The sequence below is a fragment of the Microcaecilia unicolor genome, chromosome 13 (assembly GCF_901765095.1).
Source record: "Microcaecilia unicolor chromosome 13, aMicUni1.1, whole genome shotgun sequence".
Lineage (NCBI taxonomy): Eukaryota > Metazoa > Chordata > Amphibia > Gymnophiona > Siphonopidae > Microcaecilia > Microcaecilia unicolor.
In genome coordinates, this window is record NC_044043.1 from 103611864 (window position 1) to 103637773 (window position 25910).

Sequence of the window (25910 nt, forward strand, 5' to 3'; positions counted from 1 at the left end):
CCAGATAATATAAGTACATAAGTATTGCCATACTGGGAAAAACCAAAGGTCCATCAAGCCCAGCATCCTGTTTCCAACAGTGGCCAATCCAGGTCACAATATGCCTGGCAAGATCCCCAAAAAAGTACAAAACATTTTATACTGCTTATCCCAGAAATAGTGGATTTTCCCCAAGTCCATTCAATAACAGTCTATGGACTTTTCCTTTAGGAAGTCGTCCAAACCTTTTTAAAACTCCGCTAAGCTAACCGCCTTTACCACATTCTCTGGCAACGAATTCCAGAGTTTAATTACATGTTTTACCAGATAAACAGGCTGTCTGAAAAACTGCAGTTTGTAGCAGTGATACATAACTGGTTAGTTGAAACAGCAGAGGTCCAGGATTTCAGCCTTCTCATTGACTGACAGTTGTTTGACAATCAGAAGGTGAAAAATGAGGAATGAAATGTGCCCAGAAGAGTGAAGAATAAAACGCAAAGTCCAGGACTATGAACACAGAGGGAATACAAGAGACGAGAGCCTCGACTTACTCATATATCTCTAGAATCAACTCTGCTCCTACTGCAGAAACAACATAGGTAGGCTGCTGGCAGGAAAGATGAATTTGTCTCCGCTGGGACATGCCTTTCCTTTTCTCAATACTTCTGAGTAAATAATGGGCTCAAGTCAGACAGCACAAGCAGGCTAGAATGAGAGATATTCGTCTCTCACTCCCAAACATATATATGCCAGACAGCTGACAAAATTCTCTTCCAGTCTCCACCTCCAAGATTTCTACCTACCTGCGGTTTCAAATGTATGCGATAGAAGATCAATCAAATACGACTAAATACATAGTCACAAGTGAAAAACAAAGCTGCCCTCTATGGAAGATTTAGAAAGCAGACATCCACATGTCTTCAGAAGTATGCTAAACCACCAAGTCCAACACAAACACACAGCTGAACTAAAGAACACACTTTTTAGGATAAATTGGGGTCAAATGAAAATCAAGTTTAAAGAAAGAACGAAAAGCTAGCTGGGAATGGAGACATCTAATTCAGTTATCTAGAAGGAATCCTTCTGTTTCTAAAGCGGTAGTTTATATTGCTACTGCATATCCACTACTACTGAAATTGGTTTGACCTTGATTTGAGCATGTATGACCAAAAGTCTGGTGATCCTTCCTACTAAATTTCTGTGGAAACAGCAAATTACAACTTATCAACAGGAGGTTACTGAAGTCAGGAAGTCTTAATGTGCTAAATTGACAGGAACCTCCTTATCCTCATCAGAGAAGTTTATTCCAAATTGTAAAACAAAAACACTTAACTTTTTGCCTAATTCTTCAACACAGGTTTCAAACTGAATTAGCAAGATGTTACAAATTATTTTTCACAATTAGGCAAACGTTAAGTATAGGAGCAAAGTAAGTGCTTTGGGCAAATCCCAACCAGTACAGCCTCCTATTGTACATGATGGACCAGTAGATAATTTAACATAAGATAGTAAATGACGGCAGATAAAGACCTGTACGGTCCATCCAGTCTGCCCAACAAGATACTTTATATGTATACCAGAGTTTGATTTGTCCTTGCCTTTCTCAGGGCACAGACCGTAGAAGTCTGCCAAGGACTGTTCTTGTACTAAGTTCTGAAGCTAATGTCAAAGCCCCTTAAAATTTACACTCCAGCCCATCCCTATCTATTCAGTCACGATCAGGGCATAGACCGTAGAAGTCTGCCCAGCTCCCGTTTTGTTTCCCAATTACCAGTGTCGCCACCCAATTTCCACTAAGATTCCACGGAACCATTCCTTCTAAACAGGATTCCTTTGTGTTTATCCCACGCATGTTTGAATTCCATTACCGTTTTCATCTCCACCACCTCCCTCAGGAGGGCATTCCACATATCCACCCACCCTCTCCATGAAAAAATACTTCCTGACATTAGTCCTGAGTCTGCCCTCCTTCAACCTCAACTCATGTCCTCTAGTTCTACCGCCTTCCCGTCTCCGGAAAAAATTTGTTTGTGGATTAATACCTTTCAAATATTTGAACGTCTGTATCACGTCACCCCTGTTTCTCCTTTCCTCCAAGGTACACGTGTTCAGGTCAGCAAGTCTCTCCTCGTATGGTTTGCAACGCAAATCCCATACCATTTTCGTAGCTTTTCTTTGCACTGCTTCCAGTCTTTTTACATCTTTAGCAAGATACGGCCTCCAAAACTGAACACAATACTCCAAGTGGGGCCTCACCAACAACTTGTAGAGGGGCAACACCACCTCTTTTCTTCTGCTGGTTATGCCCCTCTCTACGCAGCCTAGCATCCTTCTGGCTACGGCCATCGCCTTGTCGCATTGTTTCTTCACATTCAAATCCTCAGACACCAACACCCCAAGGTCTCTCTCCTGAGTCAAGCTTACTAATTTCTCCCCTCCTATCCGGTATCTGTCTTTTGGATTTCTGCACCCCAGATTTCTGCACAGTGGAGGAGTGGCCTAATGGTTAGGATGGTGGACTTTGGTCCTGGGGAACTGAGGAACTGAGTTCGATTCCCACTTCAGGCACAGGCAGCTCCTTGTGACTCTGGGCAAGTCACTTAACCCTCTACTGCCCCATGTAAGCCGCATTGAGCCTGCCATGAGTGGGAAAGCGCGGGGTACAAATGTAACAAAACAAAAAAAAGTACATCAATCTTCACATCTTGGCATTAAATTTTAACTGCTATCCTAAAAACCCCAAAGAGAGGCATAATCGAATGCAAACGCCTATCCCCATGGGCGTTTATCTCCGAGAACGGGTCCGTGAAGGGGCGGGCCGAACCGTATTTTCGAAAAAATGGACGTTTTTGAGCTGGGCATTTGTTTTTTTAGCGATAATGGAAACTAAAAACGCCCAGCTCAAAAACGTCCTAATCTGAGCCATTTGGTCGTGGGAGGGGCCATGATTCGTAGTACACTCGCCCCCCCTGACATGCCAGGACACCAACTGGGCACCCTAGAGGTCGGTGCGCTGGACTTCAGACAACGCTCCCACATGCATAGCTCCCTTACCACGGGTGCTGAGCACCCAACCCCCCTCCCCCAAAACCCACTACCCACAAATGTACAACACTACCATAGCTCTTAGGGGTGAAGGGGGCACCTACATGTGGGTACAGTGGGTTTTGGAGGCCTCCCATTTACCAGCACAAGTGTTACAGGTAGGGGGGATGGGCCTGGGTCCGCCTGCCTCAAGTGCACTGCGGTACCCACTAAAAGTGCTCCAGGGACCTGCATACACGCAGGCCTCTAGGACTTGTTGCTGCTGTATAACATTGGCACACCAGTTGACACCTGAAGACTAATCTCTCCGAAAACATCCTTTATTGGAATAAGCATGTTTACTCACAGTTAACTGCAGAGGTTGTGCCCCACTGGCAACGAGTCTCCCTGGTACTGAGATTAGCAGTAGGTCAGAGCTGGCAGAATGCTGTACAATGCTCTCTTTCAGCCACATTCAAGGTGGCTAACACAGGAAAGGGAACTAAAACTGGCTTACAAAAATGGCCACTACCGCATGGACTACAACAGGAAACATAACAGGGCACACTCTGACCCAGTAGGCAGGGGGAAAAGCACCATGGGAGAAGAGCCTACCAACTACCAACATCGTGAGACTGTAACACAAGCTAATGAAATCATGGAGCCCAATACCCTACACCCACCACAATGCAATGCTGATGTGACCCTGTACTGCACCCGAGAGCCACATCTGACCCAGGGAAAGGCTGTGACAGGATCGAACACATTCTGCTGTCATGGAGGTGGGTACGGCATTTGAGGCTGGCATACAGGCTGGAAAAAAAGTTTTTAAAGTGGGTTTTTTTTGGTGGGAGGGGGTTAGTGACCACTGGGGGAGTCCGGGGAGATCATCCCCGATTCCCTCCAGTGGTCATCTGGGCAGTTGGGGCACTTTTTTGGGACTTGTTCATGAAAAAAAAAAAGGGTCCAAAAAAAGTGACCCAAAAATCGCGGTAAAAACGCCTTTTTTTCGATTATCAGCTACAGACGCCCATCTCTACTCAGCTGATAACCACACCCCAGTCCCGCCTCCGACACGCCCCCGTCAACTTTATTCATTTCCGCGACGGAGTGCAGTTGGAAACGCCCAAAATCGGCTTTTGATTATACCGATTTGGGCGCCTTTGCGAGAAAAACGCCCATCTCCCGATTTGGGTCGAAATATAGGCGTTTTTCTCTTTCGATTATAAGCTGGAAAGGATCCTAAACCATTTGAAAAACAAACAAACAAAACTTATATTGTGCAAATGTAGTGCATCATTTGTTTTCTTTTTTTTTTATTATTATGCTTGTGGTGCTCAGTGACTGGGTGTATCCCGCAGGACTTACTCGCAGTGTAGTAAATTTAAAACGAATCTGAGAAAATTTTACTTCACTCAACATGGAATTAAACTCTGGAATTCGTTGCCAGAGAATGTGGTAAAGGCAGTTAGCTTAGCAGAGGTTTGGACGACTTCTTAAAGGAAAAGTCCATAGACCATTATTAAATGGACTGAGGAAAATCCACTATTTCTGGGATAAGCAGTATAAAATGTTTTGTACTTTTTGGGGATCTTGCCAGGTATTTGTGACCTGGATTGGCCACTGTTGGAAACAAGATGTTGGGCTTGATGGACCTTTGGTCTTTCCCAGTATGGCAATACTTATGTACTTATGTAACCACTGCTTCATTCATCCGCTTTTACATCATAGCACCCCTGCCTCCTCCTACTTGTATTCTTGTGCCTAATATTTATACTTGTCTTATTATATAAATTTCCTTGTGTCACTGTAATGCTCAAATCTCAATGGCATTTATCTCGATATGGGGTGGTGGTGATGGTGGTCGGGAGTAGTCCTACTGGAATCCCAGCACTTTGACGTGTAATAAACTGGCTGTGGTGCTCAAGCGGTTCCCTGTTCAAGCTTCAGCATCCAAGATCATAAATCCTTTCCAGTTCCCTACATGCGAGCATGTTTCGCTTGTTAGCGTCTTCAGAGGAAAGGAATGCTAGAACAAATATAATGTGAAATTAATAGCACGTCAAGTTAGCCTATGTCTGAAAACATTAAACGCATCTATCAAGGCAACTATATCACAAAAATCATACAAACATCATCAAAATTGAGTTATAACTAAATCATGTTTGTCTAACCTGTGGCGGGAACAGCACAGCCTCAACTTTCAACTGGCCGAGACACCGGCGCATGCGAAATGTCCCATCATCTGTCTACTCCCCTTCCTTTTAAACCTCGAGGGGGGGTGTCTACACCCACCAATCAATCTTATTCAAACCCTGCAAGTCCACCGTTTGCCATCCCTTCCAAAGCAATTTTGATACTATATCTCCCGTGGTATGTGCTGGTAATTGCTGTAACACTACAAATAAAAAATCTTTTTCTTATGTCCCGCTTGTATCCAACGCGCTACTAAAGGTGCATCTTTCTTCAGAGTCAACAAAACAATACCAATGATAGGGTAATTACATCTATCCCTATGGTTGCAAACATAATGGAGAGACCAGTGGCAAAACATGTCTCAGATAATTTAGAATTTCATGATATACATTATGTTTCCCAGTCCATTTTCTGAAGAGGAACCTTAATATCACAAGCATATACTGCTTAGAAAATGACATCAAGTCATGACTTAGCAAATGCAGTCTGCTTAAGGGGGTTGAGAGAGGAAATTGGGGTCATGTTGGGGGAAAGTGACTTGATATCCCCTTATGTGTGTCCAGTGACTTAACTGAATATTATTCTGTTGAAATTTGTTGCCTATGTCCAAATTGTTCTTGCTGTACATCTCCTTGGGTAAATTTCTTCAAAAAGGCGGTAAATAAATATTAATAAATAAATAACTGGGTCTCTTTTTGATTATAACTTGGATAACTTATCTGGTTATGTGATGATAACAGTTCTAAATACAGAACACAGCGTTGGCAGGAACAAAGTCTCGCATGTTGATTCTTATCCTGCCAACTTCTTATCACAGGACTCTCACCAGTTCTCCTCCACTTCTTAAGCCACTATTTGTTTTCACAAAATTATTTAATCCTTCACCATATTTCTGCATATAATTAAGGCAAATGTAAATATAGCATATAATAATGCTTTTAAAAAGTCACAATGCAATCATGGGATTCTTAACAGGCTCTGGGAACTTTTACTTGATATTTCATTTAGTGATACTCAATGCAGATCTTATACAAAACATATATAAAAACACCAATATGTTTTTAATAGAAAGCATATAAAAGGGATTTGGATTTTAGTTCATTGCAAGTAGATATTGTCCTCTTCCAGGAGGGCTTCCAATCCAAGTTTATACTTGAGGATGTGGATGACATTGTTATAACTATTACAGCTGGTTCCACAGTTAATACTACTTTTGATAAGATTTCCTTTTATATCAATAACTTCAGAACTGGGCTTTTAACAACTTACTTAAAATAAATGCTTTAAAAGGACCGAATATTCAGGTGCCCTCTACTGTTCCTTTACCATCTGGACTTGTTCTACTAGTAGAAGATCATTTTAAAATTTTGGGCATCATCCTCGATTCATCTCTTTCATTTGTATTCCAGATTGCTCATTTGTGTAAAAAAATACATTTTACCAAATGAAGCAACTTCGGTTGTCTGAACTCATGGAGAAGACAGAGCAACGGGAAGGCAGATTTTCGAAATAACGTACAAATCAGGTCAGGATGTGTCAATTTCTACTAATAATATAGCAAAGGATATGCTGAGGTAGTGCCTTTTCTATAATATAAGCAAGAGTGCCAGCTATCTATCGTTTCTATCCCAGCTCACAATTAAAAAGACAAAAAACATTACATCAAGAAATAAAAAGCTCCATATTACTACAGATTCTGCTATTCACAATTCAAAGAACATAAGAATAGCCATACTGGGTCAGACCAATGGTCCATTTAACTTCCAACAGTGGCCGCTTCAGGTCACAAGTACCTGACAAAAAACAGCAACCAGAAACAGCCTCAGTGGGAACCAAACCCACATCCCCTGCATTGAGGAGTTCATAGCCCTAACCCCTATGCCACACCCATACCTAAGCAAGCTGAAGTGGGAATTGAACCTGGGTCCCCTGGTTCACAGTCCACCACACTGGCTACTAGGCTATTCCTCAGACCTAAAAGGCTCTCAAATGTTTCTTAAAGCAAGACAGATCATTGGGAAGCTGCAAACTCACCTATCTGGATTAACCTACTCCCCCCATAGTCTTACCGAATGATATGCCATTTCCATGCTTCCTGTCTCTTACCACAACTCTTCTGTACTGTATTGTAATTTTTATTAATCCTATGTAGGCCACATTGTGCCTGCATGTGTGGGGAAATGTGGGGTAGAAATGTACTATCAAACATATAAATGGCGAGTGACCGACTCACTCGCAAATGCGCAGTAGAGACTTCCCTCTCTGTCCCGCCCCCGCGTCAATACGTGATGACGGGGGGGGGCGGGACAGAGAGGGATACTGCGCCGCCGAGTTTGCTGCCGCCACCCCTCCACCCGGCCAGGCCCTCTCTTCCCTTCTGAACTTACACATCCATTTGCCGAACGCAGCAACGCACATCAGCTGAGCTGCAGTGAGCCCTTCTTTCTTTGCCTGTGGCCCCGCCCTCCTGTGACGTAACGTCAGCGAGGGCGGGACACACACAGGCAGAGAAGGAAGGGGCAGCTCAGCTGATGTGCGTTGCTGCGTTCGGCGAATGGATGTGTAAGTTCAAAAGTAAAGAGAGGGCCCGGGCCAGGTGGAGGGGTGGCGGCGGCGGCGACTTCGAGGGGGGGGGAGCGGTGGCGACTTTGCGGGGGGGAGGGGAGCGGTGGTGACCGCAGGGGAGGAAAACCTCAATACCAGCCCGTTTTTACGGGCTCAACGGCTAGTAAATAAATAAAGTCTCCAGTGCACAATTCCACAATATTGTACCTGCAACAGAAAAAGCTACATCTCGGGTGTCAATTGAGCATAATTAGCAGATAAACCACCACAAGCTGTTCAGCTCTTTCTGATCTGAATACACAGTATGGATTGTAACGATATAATACTTTAGTCAAATAAAGCTGAGTTATGAGTGCTTTATAAACAAGTAACATAGTAACATAGTAGATGACGGCAGAAAAAAGACCTGCACGGTCCATCCAGTCTGACCAACAAGACAACTCATGTGTGCTACTTTTTGTGTATACCCTACTTTGATTTGTACCTGTGCTCGTCAGGGCACAGACCGTATAAGTCTGCCCAGCACTATCCCCGCCTCCAAACCACCAGCCCCGGCACAGACCGTATAAGTCTGCCCAGCACTATCCCCGCCTCCCAACCACCAGCCCAGCCTCCCACCACCAGCTCTGGCACAGACCGTATAAGTCTGCCCAGCACTATCCCCGCCTCCAAACCACCAGCCCCGCCTCCCACCACCAGCTCTGGCACAGACCGTATAAGTCTGCCCAGCACTATCCCCGCCTCCAAACCACCAGCCCCGCCTCCCACCACCAGCTCTGGCACAGACCGTATAAGTCTGCCCAGCACTATCCCCGCCTCCCACCACCAGCTCTGGTACAGACCGTATAAGTCTGCCCAGCACTATCCCCGCCTCCCAACCTCCAGCCCCACCTCCCACTACCGGCTCGGCTATCCAATCTCGGTTAAGCTCCTGAGGATCCATTCCTTCTGAACAGGATTCCTTTATGTTTATCCCACGCATGTAAACCTAATTCTAAAATGAATAGGAAGCCAATGTAGTTTTTCATTGATGGTATGACATGATCCAATTTAGTGAGCCCTGCCACCGGTCTTATTGCTGCACAAACCAGGACTATAGCCACAAAAGCATATATCTACTGTGTATCTTTTTTGAGTACCCTCAGATATAACCCACTATTTAATGCAGACAATCGAGCTGCTAATCAGTGGTATAGCACTTCTTTCATCGGGTTACTCTTTCGATTTTAAAAAAAAGCTTCCTTCAGTTTCAAATACTGAGTCTGACGTCCTGTACGTGCAGGACGTCAGACTCAGAACATGAAGCTTTGCTGCAACGGAAGGTCCTCGGCTAGCGGAGGTTGGGGTCCTCGCTAGCAATGATAGGCGACGGCGGGTTGGCGGCGGGAGGGGGGGTGGAGAGGGTCGTCGGCAGGGGGGTCTAGGGCCAAATCTACGGGGGCCCAGGCCCCCGTGGCCCCATGCAGATACGCCCCTGCTTTAACAGTCTCCTTTTTGAAAGTTAAATGCTAACGTATTGAATTTCCTGTATGTACTTTCACCAAAACCAATATTAAATCTGATCATATTATGATCACTGTTATCAAGCAGCCTCAGCACCAGTACCTCCTGCACCAGATCATGCATTCCACTAAGTACTAGGTCTAGAAATTTTCCTTCTCTTGTTGGCTCCTGTACCAGCTGCTCCATAAAGCAGTCCTTGATTTTACCTCCCTACCATGCCCTGATGTTACATTTACCCAATCAATAACGGGTAACTGAAATCACCCATTATTAGGTTCCCCAGTTTGTTGGCCTCCCTAATTTCTGATAACATTTCTACATCCATCTGTTCATACTGGCCAGGTGTACGGTAGTACACTTCTATCACTATCGTAATGTCCTCTTGTAATTTTTCACAATCCTCCCGCGATTTAATGACTTTGAATAACTTTGTGTCATCAGCAAATTTAATTACCTCACTAGTTACTCCCATCTCTAGGTCATTTATAAATATGTTTAAAAGCAGCGGTCCCAGCACAGACCCCTGGGGAACCCCACTAACTAGCCTTCTCCATTGAGAATACTGACCATTTAGCCCTACTCTCTGTTTTCTATCTTTTAACCAGTTTTTAATCCCCAATAGAACACTACCTCCTATCCCATGACTCTCCAATTTCCTCTGGAGTCTTTCATGAGGTACTTTGTCAAATGCCTTCTGAAAATCCAGATACACAATATCAACCGGCTCATCTTTATCCACATGTTTTTTCACCCCTTAAAGAAATGTAGTAGATTGGTGAGGCAAGATTTCCCTTCACTAAATCCATGCTGGCTTTGTCTCATTAATCCATGCTTTTGATTTGAATATGTTCTGTAATTTTGTTCTTTATAATAGTCTCTACCATTTTGCCCGGCACTGTAGTTTCTGCCTCATCTTCTTTACAAGAGCCAACTCTTTGACTTCTTCTTTGTTTATGATCAAGTGTAAGGTTCATTGGCAGCAGGTGGGTTTCTGCCAGGTACTTGTGACAAACCCCAACACAAGGGAGATGAGGGAAAGTTTCCATCCCACCAGTTGCAGAAGAGAAGAGAAAGGCAGTTGAGGCAAAGCAGAGAGTCAGTTGGCTAGTGATGTCGACTAAGAATGGAGAAGAGCTCCAATTGGCTGCAGGCAGGTTTAGGACCAGCTTTGCTGACAGGCCAGTCTATGCTTCTACAGAGTAGATTTTGACTTGGGTCTTGTTTTTCTCAGGGTTGTCCAGAAAGATAGCAGATGGAAGTCAGAGAGAAAATGGCACCGCTTACAATGCAGTGCTGTTACCTGTCAGTCCCAGCTGTCATTTTTTTTACCCAGGTCCAGAATCTGTAGTAGGCAGTTCTGAGCAGGTTTTCAGCAGCTGCCTCCTGAAAGACATTGTCACGTGCCACCTTGACCTTTTGGTTGAGTTTGAGCACACATGGCCACTGAAATCCCAGCAAGGATGCCAAATTGTTTGGATCATGGCTAAATGGAGAAGAATAAACCTCCTGTTAAATAATGTAAATGTATAAACCTTTATAAAAACTTGCTGGGTAAATGGAAGCATTGGAAACCTGCTGTAAAAGCCAGTCATTAAGCAAGGGCAGAGAAGCAGCTGTCACAGTGGCTGATGACAGCAAATGCACGAATACTGAATGCAAGCAAACTCAAACAGCTCACATTTCTCTATGCTAATAAAAATTACTCCCCAGGCAGGAGAACGACTGCATTGCCAGAGTTATCTGTTTAATGACTACCAGGATATATATACTCCAATTACTAGTTACAATGTGTTTTTTTACAATCCTACGTCTGTACCTGATGATTGGGAAACAAGGCACTTTGGAGTAAATTTTCAAAAGGTTCATTTGTTTTTTGGATATTTAAAAAAACAGAACAAAAAACACCCACCACCACCACAACAATAACAACAAGAGTTAATCTAACTAAATAAGCCCTACCCAACTTTTTTTTTTTTTGGGGGGGGGGATGTATTTTGGAGAAATGATTGAAAACTACATATATGCATGCAAGATTTTAAAACTGCTTGTGGCTAACCTAATGTAGCAGCCTGGAAATGTTGATAAATCATCTCCTTACATTTACCACGAAGAGCAATATGTCTTTGAACTGCCATTATAAATTATATTACAAAAATCTAAACATGATAAACTTAAAGCCTGAACTAAAAAATATGAACATATCAAGCTCAAAATGATTTTGAATTGTTCTCAGTGTCCTTAATGTATGGAATGATTTCTTAGTTACAGATTTTACTTAGTTAGAAAATATTAGTAAACTGTCGATCTCAACACCCAAAATTCTAGAACAAAAGCAATCAAGAACGTATTTGATCCAAAAGAAAAATGCAAACGGAACTTGGAGGAATCAAATGAATCTAACAAACTAAATCCAGAAAAAAAACAAATTTCTTTGAAGTCTATTATTTAAAATCCAGCCCTCAATGGACTTGTTGCCAACTCTTTCACAGTGTCGCTCCAAACCCCCTTTACAGATAAAAACAAAGTAATATTGTCAGCATATACAAAAAAATGGTATTTTAAACCAATCCAACACCAATCTCAGCATTGAAGCAATAAATGAAATAATGAACAGTATAGTGGGAATCCCTGAGGAACTCCACAATCTGGCATCTAACTCTGTTTTTTGCACTAGCTAAGAAAACCAAATCAGAACCTTCTCTCTAATCCCTATATCACTCAACCTGGACAACAGGATGACATGGTTGACCAGGTCAAATGCAGCAGATAGGATAAATTGAATTACAATTGCATTTTGTCCATGGCTAATTTCACTGTTTCTGTACTATAATTTTTGCAAAAACCTGATTGCACCAGATATAAGATATTCCATGTTGGAGGAGTGGCCTAGTGGTTAGGCTGGTGGACTCTGGTTCTGGAGAACTGAGGAACTGAGTTCGATTCCCACTTCAGGCGCAGGCAGCTCCTTGTGACTCTGGGCAAGTCACTTAACCCTCCATTGCCCCAGGTACAAATAAGTACCTGTATATAATATGTAAGCCACATTGAGCCTGCCATGAGTGGGAAAGCGCAGGGTACAAATGTGTATTTATTTATTTTTTTATTTTAGTTACATCTAACATTTTTGACACATATCCCTCCATTATGTTTACTAACAGTGGGATAGAAGCAAGCAATTGGATGATAATTAAGTTTATCCACCCGAACTCTCATCCACTCCCTCGTTACCTCTCGCCTTGATTACTGCAACCTGCTCCTCACTGGTCTCCCACTTAGCCACCTATCCCCCCTTCAGTCCGTTCAGAACTCTGCCGCACGTCTTATCTTCTGCCTGAACCGATACACTCATACCACCCCTCTCCTCAAGTCACTTCATTGGCTTCCGATCAGGTACCGCATTCAATTCAAGCTTCTGCTACTAACCTACAAATGTACTCGATCTGCAGCCCCTCCTTACCTCTCAACCCTCATCTCCCCTTACATTCCTACCCGTACCCTCCACTCTCAAGACAAATCCCTCCTTTCAGTACCCTTCTCCACCACCGCCAACTCCAGACTCCGCCCTTTTTGCCTCGCCTCACCCCACGCGTGGAACAAACTCCCCGAGCCCATACGCCAGGCCCCCTCCCTGCCCATCTTCAAATCTCTGCTTAAAGCCCACCTCTTCAATGTCGCCTTCAGCACCTAACCTCTACACCTCTGCCCAGGAAACCTAGACTGCCCAACTTGACATTTCGTTCCTTAGATTGTAAGCTCCTTTGAGCAGGGACCGTCCTTCTTTGTTTATTTTGTACAGCGCTGCATAACCCTAGTAGCGCTCTAGAAATGTTAAGTAGTAGTAGTATCCTGTTGGGCAGACTGGATGGACTGTACAGGTCTTTATCTGCCATCATTTACTATGTTAAGTATGCCAGCAAATCACCGCTAGGGTTTTTTTCAGTATGAGAGCAATCTCTCTCCACAATAGTGAAAAATTACCATTTGATAAACAGTGATTAATCCATAATGCCAACACCAATAAAAAAAAGTGTCAGTAGCAGACTTCATTAAATATGCTAGACAACAATTAGATTCTACAGATTTATATAATAACTTCTATCTTCAGAAGTTGAAAATTGTTCCATAAATGATCTACTGGAATATTATCCTGCCAATCAGATAATAGTCTGATCCCCGGCAGTAGTAAAAAAAAAATTTTTTTTTTAATCATTTTTATTGAGTTTTCAAGAAACTTTAAACCAATATAACATACAACAACAAAACCAAATGCATTACATATAGATAAATGTGACAATTTAAGTATAAATATAAAAATCTAATCTCTAGGAGATGCTGATGTTTTGATGTAATGATCAAAAGTAGCCCAATTCTTCTTAAAAGTAGGCAATTGATGAAATTTAAAAGCTGCAGATTCTTCATAGTTTCTAATAGTACAAAGATGACTCCACCATTCACAAAGTTCAAATGCAAATTATTTTTCCAATGAAATACTATAAGATGTGTGGCTAGAGCCATCATTATATCAAAACGTTTTTGATATTGATCCTCAAGTGTAAGTTTAGGGGTTGAAGAACGAAGTATTATCCCATCATATGTCAAACCAACAGGCGAGAAGGGAATTATTCAACATTCTTTTCCATATTAATTTCCAGTAGGTGGACACATGGGAACATTCAAAGAGCAGATGCTTCTGGTGACCAACAGGAGCAGAACAAGACCAACATTTTGGAGGAGATGTTGATCTGCTTAGTTTAGACACTTTGAAAGGAGTCCAATAAGCTCTATGAAGAATGAAAAAATGATGATTGTGTTATACCAGCAGAGAAAGTAGGTCTATTGGATTTAGACCAAAAGGTTAGCCAATCAATTTCATCATGACAGAACAAATCCAACTTCCATCTATGTTGGAGCTCAAGACAGGGATTTGTGAAAGAGTCATGTATACATTTGTATATTCTAGATGCTTTCCTATTACCCATTAGCATAGTACGACAAAAGGTAGTAAGATTAGCAGCATCTGACTGACCACCCATGGTTTGCAACAAATTTTGATAGACAGAGAGGGAAAGCCAAGAATCAGCATCAAGTGTAGTTAAATTACATTGTAGACAAGCAGATTCAGCAGAAGCCACATTACATACAATAATTTGAGATAATGATCATATACCTTTTTCCTGCCACAGTGGCCAGTATAAAGTAGAATTAATTTAATGGATGAATTAAACCAAATACTAATATCAGAAAAAGGAACATACATTTTAAATATTTTTCTCATAGTGGTGATGAGCTTCGCAGTAGCTTTAATTAAATGCATACCAGTGGGATATGGAAATACATCCATCGAAGAAAGAAGATGAAGAGGAAAAGGGGAACTTAAATACTTCTCAAAGTCAAGCCATCTAGGGAGATTATTTTGATTATCCTCATGAAACCAATCTATAGCCTGTGACAATCTGAATGCCAGATGATAAGATTTAAAATCTGGGAAGTTGATACCACCAATCTACATAAATAATTTGCACATCCATCGTTCTGAAGCTCACTCCGTCCCTGTGAAGCCCTGAAGCCCTGTAGTGTTCGTAACCTCACAACACCACTCATACAGCCGCCCTCAGCCCCGCACCCCACACAATACGTCACTCAGCCACTCACAGCACCCCTCTTACTCCCGCTCCAGCCAACCCACCAGCAGTCAACGAAACCGGCGGTGGGGGGGTCATTTCACCCCCGCCATTGCCGACCCCCTACCCCTCCCCCGCCGCCACCTCCAAATTTGCCCCCCCCCCCCAAGATGACCCTCTCCACCACCCCTCCCGCCGCCAACCCGCCGTTGCTTACCTTTGCTGGCGGGGGACCCCAACCCCCGCCAGCCGAGGTCATCTTCTTCCTTCAAAAGGCTTCCTCCTTCTGTTTCTGACGTCCTGTGAGTCTGACGTCCTGCATGTACAACGTGCAAGACGTCAGAAACAGGATGAGGAAGCCTTTTGCTGGAAGAAGACAATCGCGGCTGGCGGGGGTTGGAGTCCCCCGCCAGCAAAGGTAGGTGATGGCGGGTTGGCAGCGGGAGGGTCGTTGGCAGGGGGAGGAGGTCCTGGAACTCGAAGGGGAGGGGGTCCGGGGGTCCTGGAACTCGAACGGAAGGGGGGAGGGGTGCCCTGGAACTTGGAGCACAGGGAGGAAGGTAGGGGGGGCACTGCAACTCAACGGGGAGGATTGCTTGACCACACACAGAGGGACGGAGGGAGGTAGGGAGGGGGCCATGGAACCTTGCTAGCGCCCGTTTCATTGCTAACAGAAACGGGCCTTTTTCTCTAGTAGACATACAATTTAAGTTTTTGATGAGCAATTCTAGGGGGTTTACGCTGCCATAAAAACCTAGAAATTTTACTTTCTATTTTCTTATATAGCGAAGAAGGGAATGGAAAAGTTACCATGCTGAAGACATAATTAATTTTGGATTAAGAACCAATTTTATTGCCTCAGCCCTACCCCACCATGAAAGATATAATGGATTCCATCTATCTAGAGTAGAGTCTACTATAGATAGTAGAGCTTCAGAATTGAATTGTAAAAAGTGATCTACAGTTTTACCATACCAAATTCCCAGATATTTTATCCTATTAGGCTCCCATTTAAAAGGAAAGGAAGAAATATGATGCTTCTGAACAGAAGGAGATAAGGACAAAACCTCTGATTTATTCCAGTTTATCTTATAACCAGACAGTAAAGAGAATGATTCTATAGAAGTGAGAAGAGTAGGTAGGGATTTTAATGTTGTATATAGAAGGATATCGTCAGCATATAATGATAGTTTAAATTCATCAATACCAATACGTGCACCCAAAATTTCAGAATTATGCCTAATTGCCATTGCCAAAGGTTCTAAAGCAATGTTAAAAAGAAGTGGTGAGAGAGGGCAACCTTGCTTGGTTCCCCTTTTTAGGTGAAATGGTTTAGATACATTGCCATTGACCACTATAGTAGCCAGTGGATTATCATACAGAATATTAACCATGTTTATAAATCTTTCACCAATACCAAACCATCTCATGGTATAAAACAGATACTGCCACTCAATTCTGTCAAATGCTTTTTCTGCATCTAAGGAGACTGTAATTAAAGAGACATCAAAATGACGAGCATTTAACAAGATATTCCAAAAAAGTCGAGAATCATCATTTGGGAGACATTGGGGAGTAAATCCAATTTGAACTTTATGAATAATAATATGGAGAACTTTTTGGAGTCTAGAGGCAAGAAAGCAAATATTTTATTATCAGTGGGCGAAGAAAAGCGGTGACTCTGGGTGGGGGAGCGTTAGCGACGGCGGTGTCCCTCGCAAATGCACAGTAGAGACCTGCTCTGTTCCGCCCTCATCATCACGTATTGACGCGGGGGCGGGGCAGAGAGGGCCTCTACTGCGCATTTGCGAGAGAGTCCGCCACTCGCCATTTATATATATTGATATCTGATGAATGTATTATCTAAGTCTAGACCTATCTTGTCTAAATTTTAAATATTGAGCAAGTAGATGGCTAGATTTGTTTCTCTCAGCATAGTAAAAAGATTTTTGAGAATGTATACAAGAAAAAGCTTCCTTAGCAATTAAATTATTATATCCTTTCTTAACCTTTTGGAGTTCAGAATGAAGGGATGAACAGGAGTTTAATACATATCTATCCTCCAAGTCCTTAATAGAATTTAATAAATGTGAGATTTTTTTTCTGCTCGTTATTCTTCCCTTAAGTTTATAATAGCTCCCTGAATAGTAGCTTTAAATGCATCCCACCAATAGTACATGAATTATTATTAATCAGATATATGGTTCATATAATGTATAAAGGAATCATCTTGTAAAAGAATAGTTTGAAACCTCCAAGGAGGTCTAAAAAAGTGGGTGTGAGCAGGGGTAAAATAAAGAGGTGGCAGAGTGATCTGAAATGACTGAGCCATGTATATTGGTATTAATAATTTTGGAAACTAAGAAAGAGGAGATTAAAAAATAATCAGTTCTAGAAAAACTTGCATGAGCTGAGGAATAAAAAGTATATTCTCTAAGAGAGGGATTCCTTATTCTCCATGGGTTGCAAAGGTCAAATACTTTTTTAAGGTTTTCAATAGCTATTTGAGACTTTTGACTTTCTCAAGGGCAATTTGATTGTCTATCCAGCACTAAATCTTGTACTTGATTAAAGTCACCTCCCAAAATAACATTTGTAGCTTGAAATTGTAAGAATGTGAGACATATTCTGAAAAAACTCAGAAGAGTCAGAAGTTGGGCCATAAATATTAAATATTATATAGGAGATATTACAAATTTGCAATTCTAAAATTACCCACCTTCCAATAACCTCAGCAGCTTGTTTTATGATAGTGGTTGAAATTGCAACACCATTACATTTATTTAATGCTGGGGAATATGCTGCCAATATATACTGATTATCTTTTAGACTATTATTATCTTTATATAGCAAATGGGTTTCCTGGATCAAAGCAATATCGGGGTTAACAGATGTAAGATACAAAAACAGCTTTTTTCTTTTAAGTGGTTATTCAACCCATTAACATTCAAGGACAAAATGTGCATGAATGTATATGAGAAAGAGACTAACAGTACTCATAAGAAAGGTCATAAAAATGCACAGGGCTACAGAAGAACAGCGTTGAAAATGCATATATAAAAACAGCATCATAAATATCTTAATAGAAAACTGAAAAATATGGTAATACATTTGGTAAATAGAGAAAAACATATGTCTACCTGGAAAAACAATCCAGACAGAAAGCCGACAGAGTGTACAACTGTCCCTGACTCCTTCAAGCATGCTGTAGTCACACCACTCCTCAAAAAACCATCACTAGACCCTACCTGCCCTTCCAACTACCGCCCCATCTCCCTCCTACCCTTCCTCTCCAAGATACTTGAACGCACCGTTCACAGCCGTTGCCTTGATTTTCTCTCCTCTCATGCCATCCTCAATCCGCTTCAATCCGGATTTCACCCTCTACACTCGACAGAAACAGCACTCACTAAAATCTGTAATGACCTGTTCCTTGCCAAATCCAAAGGTCACTACTTTGGATTTTGACACTGTCAATCATAATTTACTTCTTGTTACACTATCCTCATTTGGGTTCCAGGGCTCTGTCCTCTCCTGGTTCTCCTCTTCTCTCTCCCACCGTACCTTCAGAGTACATTCTCATGGATCTTCCTCCACCCCATCCAGCTCTCTGTTGGAGTTCCTCAGGGATCTGTCCTTGGACCCCTTCTTTTTTCAATCTACACCTCTTCCCTGGGCTCGCTGATCTCATCTCATGGTTTCCAATACCATCTTTATGCTGACGACACCCAGCTTTATCTCTTCACACCAGACATCACTGCGGAAACCCAGGCCAAAGTATCGGCCTGCTTATCCGACATTGCTGCCTGGATGTCCAACCGCCACCTGAAACTGAACATGGCCAAGACCGAGCTCATTTTCTTTCCACCCAAACCCACTTCTCCTCTCCCTCCACTCTCTAATTCAGTCGATAACACCCTCATCCTCCCCGTCTCATCTGCCCGCAACCTCGGAGTCATCTTCGGCTCCTCCCTCTCCTTTCTCTGCCCATATCCAGCAGATAGCCCAGACCTGTCGCTTCTTTCTCTACAACATCAGCAAAATTCGCCCTTTCCTCTCTGAGTAACATAGTAAATGACGGTAGAAAAAGACCTGCACGGTCCATCCAGTCTGCCCAACAAGATAAACTCATATGTGCTACTTTTTGTGTATACCCTACTTTGATTTGTACCTGTCCTCTTCAGGGCACAGACCGTATAAATCTGCCCAGCACTATCCCCGCCTTCCAACCACCAGTCTCGCCTCCCACCACCGGCTCTGGCACAGACCGTATAAGTCTGCCCAGCACTATCCCCGCCTCCGGCTGTGCCACCCAATCTGAGCACACCACCCGAACTCTCATCCACTCTCTCATTACCTCTCGCCATGACTACTGCAACCTACTCCTCACTGGCCTCCCACTTAACCATCTATCCCCCCTTCAATCCATTCAGAACTCTGCTGTGCATCTTATCTTCCGCCTAGACCGATATGCTCATATCACCCCTCTCCTCAAGTCACTTCACTGGCTTCTAATCAGGTACCGCATCCAGTTCAAGCTTCTCCTACTAACCTACAAATGCACTCAATCTGCAGCCCCTCACTACCTCTCTACCCTCATCTCCCCTTACGCTCCTACCCGTAACCTCCGCTCATAGGACAAATCCCTCCTCTCAGTACCCTTCTCCACCACCGCCAACTCCAGACTCTGCCCTTTCTGCCTCACCTCACCCTATTCGTGGAATAAACTCCCTGAGCCCATACGCCAAGCCCCCTCCTTATCCATCTTCAAATCCTTGCTCAAAGCCCACCTCTTCAATGTCGCTTTCGGCACCTAACCAATGTATCTCTATCCAGGAAATCTAGACTGCCTCAATCTTGATTGACTGCACTTTTTGTCCTTTAGATTGTAAGCTCCTTTGAGCAGGGACTGTCCTTCTTTGTTAATTGTAAAGCGCTGCGCAACCCTGGTAGCGCTTTAGAAATGTTAAATAGTAGTAGTAGTAGTAGTGGTCTAGGGAGAAGAACACCTGAAATTTGCCGTTAGAATTGTAATAATGTGAAAATAAGCATAAGACAACAAAATGATCTGAATAACAATACACGATACTAATGAACAGTAAGTATCCTTAATTATAGTATAATATAGTATATAATATATCAGAAATAGCTAACAATTAACAGACTGTGCTGTAAGAAATGCCACTTTTAAATTAAACAAAAGATAACTGCCTTCACTAATACAACAATAGTACCAGATCGATGATAGATACATGAACAATAAACAAAGAGTCCAGAAAAGCCTGAAGAGCCATCGGATCAGTGAAGGATCTGGTAGAATTATGAACGGTGACTCTAAATCTTGCAGGGTAAAAGAGCACCAATCTTCTTCAGCTGATCTCTGTATGACATAGTAACATAGTAACATAGTAAATGACGGCAGAAAAAGACCTGCATGGTTCATCCAGTCTGCCCAACAAGACAAACTCATATGTGCTACTTTTTGTGTATACCCTACTTTGATTTGTACCTGTCCTCTTCAGGGCACAGACCGTATAGGTCTGTCCAGCACTATCCCCGCCTCCCAACCACCAGCCCCGCCTCCCACCACTGGCTCTGGCACAGACCGTATAAGTCTGGCCAGCACTATCCTCGCCTCCCACCACCGGCTGGCTCTGCCACCCAATCTCGGCTAAGCTCCTTAGGATCCATTCCTTCTGAATAGGACTCCTTTATGTTTATCCCACGCGTGTTTGAATTCTGTTACCGTTTTCATTTCCACCACCTCCTGCGGGAGGGCATTCCAAGCATCCACTACTCTCTCCGTGAAAAAATACTTCCTGACATTTTTCTTGAGTCTGCCCCCCCTTCAATCTCATTTCATGTCCTCTCGTTCTACTGCCTTCGCACCTCCGGAAAAGGTTCGTTTGCGGATTAATACTTTTCAAATATTTGAACGTCTGTATCATATCACCCCTGTTTCTCCTTTCTTCCAGAGTATACATGTTCAGGTCATCAAGTCTCTCCTCATACGTCTTGTAACGCAAATCCCTTACCATTCTCGTAGCTTTTCTTTGCACAGCTTCAATTCTTTTTACATCCTTCGCAAGGTACGGCCTCCAAAACTGAACACAATACCTAGGTGGGGCCTCACCAACGACTTATACAGGGGCATCAACACCTCCTTTCTTCTGCTGGTCACACCTCTCTCTATACAGCCTAACAACCTTCTAGCTATGGCCACCGCCTTGTCACACTGTTTCGTCGCCTTCAGATCCTCAGATACTATCACCCCAAGATCCCTCTCCCCGTCCGTACCTAACAGATTCTCTCCGCCTAACACATACATCTCCCGAGGGTTTCTATTCCCTAAGTGCATCACTTTGCATTTCTTCGCATTGAATTTTAATTGCCAAACCTTAGACTATTCTTCTAGCTTCCTCAGATCCTTTTTCATGTTTTCCACTCCCTCCCGAGTGTCCACTCTGTTACAAATCTTAGTATCATCCGCAAATAGGCAAACTTTACCTTCTGTTGAGAATTTAGGGGTCCCGAGCCCCCCCAAGAAGGCTAGAGTGACCTTAATCTGACTCCATCTCTAAATAACACTAGTACTGGGGTAATCAAGGAGTTATTGCCTCTAAGGGAGACGTTAGGTCTAAGGAAAAGATACCAGCCTTATGACAAACTGGATTTAGATTACAAGTTATACAATGCATTTATACTTACAGCCTTTGATCATTAAGTGAAGCCCACAAATCATCATTTGGAATGAGGAGTTTATTTGCAAAGGTATAAGTCAAATCAGTGATTGACAACAGGCATGTACAATCAATTCATTATAGGAATATAATAAGCTGCAAACAGGTGTTAATTATTTGCTAATCTTTTATAATTTCTTTTACCAATTAGAGGTTTTACAAGGGAAAGCAATTAGGTAATTTGTTAATTCTGCTGGACACATTGGTTTCCCTTGGAGAGAGAGTGCCAACCCTTTTCTCTCTAACTCAAACCAGGAAATACCCTGATTTTTATAGGTGCCCTCAGGATATGGATAATATGACAGTAGATATACCTGATTGGATCTATGCTAATGTCATGGTTGTCACTGATTGGCTCATGCTAATGAGTAGCTTCTATCTTGCTAACATGGTTTTGTCTTTAGCTCGCTTGATCACAAATCTTAAGCAAGACCCTGCTCACAGGAAAGTCTCCCTCCTCTCTTGGACAGCTAGTTCCCTCTTTTCTCTGCACCTGGCATGACTTACTCATTGCTCAACTTGTTTTTCTAACTTACATTAGAGAAAATTCCACTTTGTAACAGATACGGGCTTCCATTTTGTGCTGAAATCCTCCATTTTGTTTCCATATCTATTAACTTAACTTTTAGGCCTCAATCCGGGCTACAAACTAGGCCATACTTTTCCAGTAAGCTCCCAGTTATGTCAGCCATCCGATTTCTGACTCAGCCAAGGTCTGTAATGGCCTGAGCTCTATGACTGGGCCCACCACCATTCCAGTGGGGGGGTCTCTGGCTGTATCATAATTATACACTTCTAACTCTTCGGCAATGTCACTCACAAATATATTGAACAAAATCAGCCCCAGCACCGATCCCTGAGGCACTCCACTACTCACCTTTCCCTCCTCCGAGCGAATTCCATTCACCACCACCCTCTGGCTTCTGTCCGTCAACCAGTTCCTAATCCAGTTCACCACTTCAGGTCCTATCTTCAGCCCTTCCAGTTTATTTAAGAGCCTCCTGTGGGGAACCGTGTCAAAAGCTTTGCTGAAATCTAAGTAGATTACGTCCATAGCTCGTCCTCGATTCAATTCTCCTGTCACCCAATCAAAGAACTCAATGAGATTCGTTTGGCACGATTTCCCTTTGGTAAAACCATGTTGTCTCGGATCTTGCAACTTATTGGCTTCCAGGAAATTCACTATCCTTTCCTTCAGCATCGCTTCCATTATTTTTCCAATAATCGAAGTGAGGCTTACCGGCCTGTAGTTTCCAGCTTCTTCCCTATCACCACTCTTGTGAAGAGGGACCACCTCCACCGTTCTCCAATCCTTCGGAACCTCTCCTGTCTGCAAGGATATGTTAAACAAATCTTTAAGAGGACCCGCCAGAACCTCTCTGAGCTCCCTCAATATCCTGGGGTGGATCCCATCCAGTCCCATGGCTTTATCCACCTTTAGCTTTTCAAGCTGTTCATACACACTCTCTTCCACTTCAATCTCATTTATACTTTTTGCAGTCCATCGCGGTCCTTCTCCAGGATTTTCTTCTGTGAAAACAGAACAAAAGTATCTATTTAGCAAATTTGCTTTTTCTTCATCATTATCCACATAGCGGTTCGCAGTATCTTTTAGTCTCACAATTCCCTTTTTAGTCATTCTCCTTTCACTTATATACCTGAAGAAATTTTTGTCACCCCTCCTTACATTTCTAGCCATTTGTTCTTCCGCTTGCGCTTTCGCCAGACGTATCTCTCTCTTGGCTTCTTTCAGTTTCATCCTGTATTCCTCCTCGTGTTCCTTTTCTTTAGTTTTTGTGTATTTCTGGAACGAAACATCTTCCTTTTTTGAACTGTCATTTTATTTAAATCAGGGGAAAACATGAGTTTCTTATCTCCATACCTTACAGGTGATTTTAATTTAGCAGACTGCAAAATATCAAGAGCATGCTGATACTGAAGGAGACTGAGGACTATCGGCCGCAGGTACTTGTGATCAGCTGATTTTACCGACGGAACACGATGAGCACGTTCAATTTCTAAGGGAGTCTCAAGTCTCAGATCAAGTAGTGAAGGTAATAGTTTTACCAGAAAGGCAATAATATTGATGCCTTCAGCCCCTTCATGAATACCCAGAATGCGAACATTATTCCTTCGAGAAGTATTAAGATCTTCAAGGTCTTGTCTAAGTAAATCAATTTGTTCGATTCTTCGCTGAAAAGCCATTATGGCCATTCAATTAGAACTGCATTTGATGTCGATAGTCTCCACACATCTTTTTGTCTCTGAGAAGTTAGCCTTAAGCTCTGTAAATTCCTCTCATAGCTCATTAAGAGAGTTGAAGTTATCCTGTAACAAACCCTTAATTGAGAGTATTTCACACATAATATACCCCCAACTGTACACCACTACCATAGCCCTTACGGGTGAAGGGGGGCACCTAGATGTGGGTACAGTGGGTTTGTGGTGGGTTTTGGAGGGCTCGCTGTTTCCTCCAAAAATGTAACAGGTGGGGGGAGGGTATGGGCCTGGGTCCACCTGTCTGAAGTGTACTGCAGTACCCACTAAAACTGCTCCTGGGACCTGCATGCGCTGTCATGGACCTGAGTATGACATCGGAGGCTGGTGTACAGGCTGGGGTAGAGGCCGGCACGACATATTTTTAAAGATGGTTTTTGAGGGTGGGAGGGGGTTAGTGACCACTGGGGGAATAACGGGAGGTCATCCCCGATTCTCTCCGTTGGTCATATGGTCATTTTCGGGCACCTTTTTGTGCCTCAGTCGTAATAAAAACAGGTCCGGGTGAAAACGTTTAAGTGTTCGTCAGGGACATCCTTGTTCTTTTTTTGATTATGGATCAAAGACGTCCAAGTGTTAGGCACGCCCAAGTCCTGCCTTCACTACGCCTCCGACATGCCCCCTTGAACTTTGGCCGTTCTTGCGACAGAGTGCAGTTGGAGACATCCTAAATTGGGTTTCGATTATACCGATTTGGACGTCCCTGAGAGGACGTCCATCTTCCGATTTATGTCGAAAGATGGACGTCCTTCTCTTTCGAAAATGAGCCCAATAGTAATCTTTTCATCCTTCCTTTCAGATTTAGATTCCAGCCAAGAAATTGTGAAATTTAACAGAAAATGATCTGTCCAAGGCAGAGGAGTACTAGTATTAAAACATAAATTTGAAGTCTGCAACCCAGAATGTGTCATGGCAAGGATATCTAAAGCATGACCTCTCATGAGAACTATAAAACAAGGGTACACAAATCCTAAATCATCAAGGAAGTCAAGAAATTCAGTAGCTTTTTTTATCTGCACAATCTTCCAGGTGCAAATTCACATCTCCCACAACTAATGTGGATTGATAAATTCTTGAATATTATCTTTAAAACTCTGCCACATATTGGGAGAACAATATATAACTATACAACATAGACTCCCTTGAAATGCTGAATCTTCAGTACTACAACTAAGCATCTCAACTGAAGTACTAAAAAATTTGGTCCAGTAGTTTCACAGAAGAAAGACCTACACAAAACATCCAACAACCCCCACCCACCCCTTCTTCCCATTCCTTTACTATTATAATTACTCCTGGGATTGCCACGATAACACTTATCATACCTTTTCCCCAGATTTGAGTAGGAATCTGGTTCCAAATTAATGAGGTACAGTCAATAAGATTTGTTCTAAATCAGGTTTTATAGCTACCTCTACTAGAAAGCTGAACAGGATCGTTCCTTTCTTCAGAAATGTATGTAAAAACAAAATCACTTCTCCCCCCGCCCCATAAATAGCATAATAAAAATACCCCAAAGAAGGTCCAGAAGCTATTATTAAGATGGGGAAAATCCACTGCCTATTTCTAGGATAAGTAGCATAAAATGTATTGTACTGTTTTGCGACCTTGCCAAGTACTTGTAACCTGGATTGGCCACTGTTGGAAACAGGATGCTGGGCTTGATGGACCTTTGGTCTGTCCCAGTACAGCAACACTTATGTTCTTATAGGGTACATAAGTACATAAGTATTGCCATACTGGGAAAGACCAAAAGGTCCATCGAGCCCAGCATCCTGTTTCCAACAGTGGCCAATCCAGGTCACAAATACCCGGCAAGATCCCAAAAATGTACAAAACATTTTATATTGCTTATCCCAAAAATAGTGGATTTTCCCCAAGTCCATTTAATAACAGTCTATGGAGTTTTCCTTTAGGAAGCCGTCCAAACCTTTTTTAAACTCCGCTAAGCTAACCGCCTTTACCACATTCTCTGGCACCGAATTCCAGAGTTTAATTACACATT

The 25910-nt window shown here is 42.8% G+C and overlaps 1 protein-coding gene across 2 annotated transcripts in view; it reads right to left on the minus strand.

Moving 5' to 3' along the window:
- LOC115482654 (protein-arginine deiminase type-2-like) overlaps window positions 1–25910 on the minus strand; it is a 148043-nt gene that overhangs the window by 109896 nt on the left and 12237 nt on the right. Inside the window, exon 1 of one of the 2 annotated variants that reach the window (XM_030222612.1) lies at window positions 531–701. The exons of the other annotated variant lie outside the window; for it this stretch is intronic. Within the exon in view, the coding sequence (XP_030078472.1) occupies window positions 531–622 (92 nt within the window). The 5' untranslated portion in view covers window positions 623–701. Of the gene's footprint in view, window positions 1–530; window positions 702–25910 lie in introns of those variants that run through there. 2 annotated transcript variants of the gene reach the window in all.